Source organism: Lepeophtheirus salmonis, unplaced genomic scaffold, assembly GCF_016086655.4.
Source record: "Lepeophtheirus salmonis unplaced genomic scaffold, UVic_Lsal_1.4 unplaced_contig_10985_pilon, whole genome shotgun sequence".
NCBI classification, from domain to species: domain Eukaryota; kingdom Metazoa; phylum Arthropoda; class Copepoda; order Siphonostomatoida; family Caligidae; genus Lepeophtheirus; species Lepeophtheirus salmonis.
The window spans coordinates 15,673-23,117 of NW_027289351.1; the positions used below are offsets into that span (position 1 = coordinate 15,673).

Sequence of the window (7,445 nt, forward strand, 5' to 3'; positions counted from 1 at the left end):
CAACGAATATACTGTCAAGTGTATAAATTTAATAAGACTTGTACAGTCTGATAAATCACAATATTAAGGTATTTAAAAGAAAATGTTATAATTTTGGAAACGGAAGAGTCATAAACTCTAAATTAAAGTACATGAATTGGACACCAAATAGCCAATCTTATTTAATATGGAATAAGTATTACAATGAAATATTATGTACCATACAAGCCATAATAAATCTTCTATGATTGATGCTGTTGTAACTATTTAATTATTTGGTGATATACGATATTGACAAAACAAGGCAAAGTACATTCAGAATTAACACTTTTTACATGTTTTTTGACAATATTTCTGGATGATTTTAAGTTCACAATATCCGGTAAGCTGACTGCAGCCATCATCACCGTAAATATTCTCACAAACTAAATAATGAAAATCAAGGGTATGAAGTCTAATATAAAGTAAAATAATAAATTACATACCACAGTTGAAACATGTCTTTTTACAATGGTTCTGCATGTATTCGTTTTTTCCACAAAGATGCTTATAGTCGCTACAATACTTAAATGTGTCATCACAAGCTGCAAAAAAAAGAAAAAAGAACCTCTTTTTTTTTTATTATTAAGATATGGCAAATAGTACTCACGTTTAGAAGTTGGAGATGCTGGGGTTGTGGTAGTAGGTGCTGGAGTTGTATTAGCATCTTGGCATTCATAGGCTAATTTAGTCTTTTGAACATCCAAACTGCTCATTCCCCTTCTGTTAGAATTTGAGCGGTTGTAGACTTTTTCAATGTCATAGTGTTTCGACCATTAGTTGAAAAGCTAGGTAAATAAATAATATTAGAAATGAGTGTTATCGATTATTAAAGTTTTAAAAATGATACTAACTATCGAAGTCCGTAGTGCATAATGGATCCATAATCGTAGTTCAATCCAAAGGTTGACGCTCTAAATCCAGCATAACAATTATCATATTGATCGACGCCTACACTTCCACAATATGGAATAGCAGCAGGTTCATTCTCTCCAAGAGCTCTCCAAAAGTTGCTGTGGGTTCCAATTTTTAAATTTTCCCAGTTAATTTTAACATACTGGTCTCGATCAGGTCTTGTTTGTTCATGAGAAAATCCGAGGATGTGGAGCAATTCATGAGTTATAATGCCCAATACCTATCAAAAAAATTGTTAATAATAGTTTTTTACATAATGAAAATCGTCGTACCACACACCCATTGGACTGTAAATGAAGTTGACTTCTTCCTCTTCTACTATTGTAGCCAAGATTAGCGAAGCATCCGTCTCCACCAGTAAAGATATCTAAATAGTTTGCTTCATTTGTTCTTTCAACATATGTGACGCATGTTCGATCCGAAATGTGCTTAAAAGCATCCATAATCGTTTGTCGTTGACTTGAAGAGAAATCTGAGCTGATTGTGTATGGGACAATTCCATTAGGCCATCGATTACTTCGTCCTCCAATAAAGTTCCTCGAATACATAGCGGCTCTATCGTAAGCATCTACCAACACTCTACAGCTGCCCTGTCCGGAAACATTTTCCTCACTCAAACAAATTGTGAAGAAGATTTGGAAGAATACAATTGCTATGAACAATTTTGCCATCTTTAAAAACCTAATGATGCTATAATAGACATTCAGCATTAATATATATACTGTTAATCTTCGTTGTGAGATGTTTTTACACTTGTATTTGAAATAATATAATAGTACAAGAAAAGTAAACACCGAAAATATATGGCTATTGTCAAATAGATTTGTGATGAATGTATCTCATTTGGATTCATTTGACAGCTTCTAACATAATTGATATCCTGTTTTAGAGTTGTGAGTAATATTATGGCACAATACTTAATTGATTTTTATTCGTAAATTAATTGTGTTGGAAAAAAATATTTCGAGTTTTTTTAGTCAGTTATTGAGTAAATAGATTTGTCTTTAATCAGAATTTAGAGGGGTTTTTTTTTCTTTAATTTATGTACATACCTCAGGCATTTATAGATAGATTTGTAGAAAAATATGATTTGAAACGAGACTTTTTATCTTACTTTCCAAAGTTGCTATCATACTTTTTTTTAGCAGAGAATATATACGTATAAAGTCTATGTGTTGTTTTTTTACATCTGAATCACATTACAAACACTTATTGTTGATGTCATCTTGTCACTTATTTGACAACTTCTTACGTGGGATTTTGTGGTGGTTCTGTTAAATTGGAACATAAATATATATAGGGTGGTCCAGATACATTGGAAAAATCTTATTAGGCCTATGACAAACGAACAAAATGGTGTATAGCCAGTTTTTTTAAATTATTTGAAAGTTACATTTTATGAAATTCCATTGTTTATAAAAAAAACTGCCTTTCTTTATAACCCTGGTGCTAGAAGATTTGGAAGGTCCAGGGGAATCCATATTTGAATTGAATTGCCAATGAAATTTTTCAAAGCCTCTGCATACAAGTTATAAAAAGGTATCATGCTTGACCCCTCCCAGATATAAAATTGCATGGGTAATATTCCTACAAATATTAATAAACCAATTTCAACTAAAAAGACAAAAATAAAGTTATTCGATTTTGTTTTGAATATTTATTTTCTATTAATTTTGTATTTTCTAAATTAACAGCATATATAAACATGAGATACTAGAGAAACAGAAACATTGGAATATCAAAATTTCCACGATTCTCACAATTATTTAAAACAGTCACAATACGTTGGTAACAATCAGGATATCGTTTTCTTTGAACTGGCGAAGGATGACATACAAGCTGTTAAATGCGATTAATATACAAAATATTAATATTTTAAGGAATAAAAATAATCATTCTAATATTTGTAGAATGATCTTGTATGATCTTGATTTCTAGTATTTATTTTTCCCACGGTTTTTTTTTTTTTCTCTATAATACATATTAAGAAATAATATAATTCCTACAGCTGCCTTTTGCCTAACAACATTATTAATTCCTATTGATAAAGTTGTATGTAAATTGTTGTCACTGAATCTTACACAGTTGCCTTAAGTTTCTTATAAAATTAAGAATATATAGTTTTAGACTTAATAAAAACTAGCATTTTTTTGTTTTGCTTCAAGTTTGGTTTATTGATATAGGTGGGTATTCACCAGGAAGGAATTGTTCCAGGAATAAGTTAATATATATTTCCCTAAATAAATGCATATGCATTTATTTCACAAACAGAGATAGATACAGCCTTTACGCATAAAATAAAAGTCTATATAACCTAGTATCTAACCATTTAGAAAAACATGTTATTGATTGAATAATGCCAAATTATCCAGAAATTTATATAAAGTGATGTCTGAGGCTAGTGTAATGTATTTAATAAATCTGAATTGAATAATTTCATCTCAATTCATTTTTTCTCCAATATGTATCATTATGTTCAATATTTAGATATAACGGGTTTTGAATTCAATTACTAATTACGAAAAACATCAAACATGTCAAAGTATTCAAGCCATTGATATTAAATGTTGATTATTGAGAATAATGTAAATTTTCGATGGTATATAGTATAAAACCCAAATATATTTTTTTTTTTTTCTAAGACAGCTTTAATAATTCATTTGGACTGGAATTAAATATATCATAGGGTTTTGAAAAATCATAGTTGAATAGCCAAAATATGAAAGAAGAGTATAAAATTTAAATTTTTAGAAATTATAAAGACATTAAGTAAATTAAATTGTATTTTTTGAAAAAAAAACTAGGCTCCATGTTTAATTTGAATTCGACAATTGCGTCACGAATCTGTAAGTAATTATGAATTTAAATTAGAGGTTTTTCTTAAAGCCCAATTGGGATACCTTTATTTATAATTCTGACAAACAAACAAACATTCAAACTGAATATAACACAATCCTTACACATAACTGATATGGGTTAAAGAAAAAACAACAATTAGAAGTCCGAATTAACTACCCTTGTCGAAAAAATTAGCTAAAAATGTCCAGTTCTATCTCTATAGCACCTTCTAAATTTGTTGGTATGGGTTTCTTCTTATATATACAAGAATATATTACCTGCTCTTTATTGAGGATGGCCTCCACCTTAAAAACCCTCGCAAGATTCGACTCGGTGGCCACTACCCAATCATTTAATGACGTCTAGACTTCTAGTTTTTCTTTTAACTTTACTTGACACATTCTTACTAAAGGACTCACCCTTATTGCACTCGTAGAAAATACGTGCTGACGTTTCTATTTCCTCGCTACAGAAAGTGAAGTTAATACTCTCATCCTTGTTATTCGACTTATTCTTATAAATGGTACATTTCTGTTCAAGATTGATTGCTTCAACCTTAAAGTGGGGTTTAGGACTTGTAGACTGGTTTTTTTTTTTTTTTTGAAAACCTAAAACATTAGCTGGCTCAAAAGAATTCGTACAAGTACAAAGTCTGATTATCCAATTCATCAGACAAAATTGTATGAAAAATACAAAAACTGTTGATGACCTCCGAATACAAACACCGTTTACTAAAATTGTGTACCTCCATACCTGGTACACACCAAAGGATGCATTAAATAATAATGCTACTGGCCTTTAATTTATGTTTTAGACCCAGTATCATTTTATAATCTTAAATTGGAGCAATTTTTTCCGAATCAAGTAATTGGAACCAGATTTATTTCAGGGAAAACAACTCTTTTAAGACTATTCTAGTTTTGACAAAGGAAATATAGTCTCGTAGCTAGATGGATCAAACCCGTTGGACTACAATTTGTGGATAATCTTCGAGAGAGAGTCCATTTAAAGTTTACGGAAAACTATTGAAACCTTGTGGGTTTCCATTCTAAAGGCAGTAGCCAACATGACAAGGAATTAATCATGATGGCCTGGGCCAGATTCAGAGCCAGCTTAAAGGCTGTGGTTGAAGCTGAGTGATGTTGGTTTGAGTGATTAACTTCATTATAAACCCTTTATATCACAATGTAAAAGATTTGTAATTTGCTGAATTAATTTTCGAAAATATATTGTCATATATACATCATCCTTAAACTTTCCGGGTTTCAAATCCCAACCCTTTGTAGTTTTTTAACTATCTTTTGTATTAACGGACATCATATAACTTTAACATTACTATTTAACCTCATTTAGATAGGAATAAAAATGATTACATATGTGCATTAAATCTTTATGATTTAATGCATTGAATGAGTCTTAACCAAAAATTAGAGTTATTATTTTTTATTTTCTTGATTGCTCCAACGAATATACTGTCAAGTGTATAAATTTAATAAGACTTGTACAGTCTGATAAATCACAATATTAAGGTATTTAAAAGAAAATGTTATAATTTTGGAAACGGAAGAGTCATAAACTCTAAATTAAAGTACATGAATTGGACACCAAATAGCCAATCTTATTTAATATGGAATAAGTATTACAATGAAATATTATGTACCATACAAGCCATAATAAATCTTCTATGATTGATGCTGTTGTAACTATTTAATTATTTGGTGATATACGATATTGACAAAACAAGGCAAAGTACATTCAGAATTAACACTTTTTACATGTTTTTGACAATATTTCTGGATGATTTTAAGTTCACAATATCCGGTAAGCTGACTGCAGCCATCATCACCGTAAATATTCTCACAAACTAAATAATGAAAATCAAGGGTATGAAGTCTAATATAAAGTAAAATAATAAATTACATACCACAGTTGAAACATGTCTTTTTACAATGGTTCTGCATGTATTCGTTTTTTCCACAAAGATGCTTATAGTCGCTACAATACTTAAATGTGTCATCACAAGCTGCAAAAAAAGAAAAAAGAACCTCTTTTTTTTATTATTAAGATATGGCAAATAGTACTCACGTTTAGAAGTTGGAGATGCTGGGGTTGTGGTAGTAGGTGCTGGAGTTGTATTAGCATCTTGGCATTCATAGGCTAATTTAGTCTTTTGAACATCCAAACTGCTCATTCCCCTTCTGTTAGGAATTTGAGCGGTTGTAGACTTTTTCAATGTCATAGTGTTTCGACCATTAGTTGAAAAGCTAGGTAAATAAATAATATTAGAAATGAGTGTTATCGATTATTAAAGTTTTAAAAATGATACTAACTATCGAAGTCCGTAGTGCATAATGGATCCATAATCGTAGTTCAATCCAAAGGTTGACGCTCTAAATCCAGCATAACAATTATCATATTGATCGACGCCTACACTTCCACAATATGGAATAGCAGCAGGTTCATTCTCTCCAAGAGCTCTCCAAAAGTTGCTGTGGGTTCCAATTTTTAAATTTTCCCAGTTAATTTTAACATACTGGTCTCGATCAGGTCTTGTTTGTTCATGAGAAAATCCGAGGATGTGGAGCAATTCATGAGTTATAATGCCCAATACCTATCAAAAAATTGTTAATAATAGTTTTTACATAATGAAAATCGTCGTACCACACACCCATTGGACTGTAAATGAAGTTGACTTCTTCCTCTTCTACTATTGTAGCCAAGATTAGCGAAGCATCCGTCTCCACCAGTAAAGATATCTAAATAGTTTGCTTCATTTGTTCTTTCAACATATGTGACGCATGTTCGATCCGAAATGTGCTTAAAAGCATCCATAATCGTTTGTCGTTGACTTGAAGAGAAATCTGAGCTGATTGTGTATGGGACAATTCCATTAGGCCATCGATTACTTCGTCCTCCAATAAAGTTCCTCGAATACATAGCGGCTCTATCGTAAGCATCTACCAACACTCTACAGCTGCCCTGTCCGGAAACATTTTCCTCACTCAAACAAATTGTGAAGAAGATTTGGAAGAATACAATTGCTATGAACAATTTTGCCATCTTTAAAAACCTAATGATGCTATAATAGACATTCAGCATTAATATATATACTGTTAATCTTCGTTGTGAGATGTTTTTACACTTGTATTTGAAATAATATAATAGTACAAGAAAAGTAAACACCGAAAATATATGGCTATTGTCAAATAGATTTGTGATGAATGTATCTCATTTGGATTCATTTGACAGCTTCTAACATAATTGATATCCTGTTTTAGAGTTGTGAGTAATATTATGGCACAATACTTAATTGATTTTTATTCGTAAATTAATTGTGTTGGAAAAAATATTTCGAGTTTTTTTTTAGTCAGTTATTGAGTAAATAGATTTGTCTTTAATCAGAATTTAGAGGGGTTTTTTTTCTTTAATTTATGTACATACCTCAGGCATTTATAGATAGATTTGTAGAAAAATATGATTTGAAACGAGACTTTTTATCTTACTTTCCAAAGTTGCTATCATACTTTTTTTTTAGCAGAGAATATATACGTATAAAGTCTATGTGTTGTTTTTTTACATCTGAATCACATTACAAACACTTATTGTTGATGTCATCTTGTCACTTATTTGACAACTTCTTACGTGGGATTTTGTGGTGGTTCTGTTAAATTGGA

The 7,445-nt window shown here is 30.7% G+C and overlaps 2 protein-coding genes across 2 annotated transcripts; both read right to left on the minus strand.

Annotated features, from left to right (window-relative positions):
* Nucleotides 1-227: 227 nt before the first annotated feature.
* LOC121130709 (hatching enzyme 1.2-like) lies at nucleotides 228-1,623 on the minus strand. Its single transcript, XM_040726421.2, is given in 6 exon segments — nucleotides 228-404; nucleotides 465-563; nucleotides 629-748; nucleotides 751-806; nucleotides 873-1,153; nucleotides 1,206-1,623. Coding segments are annotated over 6 exon segments (1,059 nt in total). The 5' UTR covers nucleotides 1,605-1,623; the 3' UTR covers nucleotides 228-300.
* Nucleotides 1,624-5,459: 3,836 nt separating this feature from the next.
* On the minus strand, nucleotides 5,460-6,850 carry LOC121130710 (astacin-like metalloprotease toxin 3). Its single transcript, XM_040726422.2, has 5 exons — nucleotides 6,433-6,850; nucleotides 6,102-6,382; nucleotides 5,857-6,035; nucleotides 5,696-5,794; nucleotides 5,460-5,635 (listed from the first exon to the last, which is right to left on the minus strand). The coding sequence occupies exons 1-5, from the start codon at nucleotides 6,829-6,831 to the stop codon at nucleotides 5,475-5,477; spliced, it is 1,119 nt and encodes a 372-aa protein (XP_040582356.1). The 5' UTR covers nucleotides 6,832-6,850; the 3' UTR covers nucleotides 5,460-5,474.
* Between the last annotated feature and the right edge of the window lie 595 nt (nucleotides 6,851-7,445).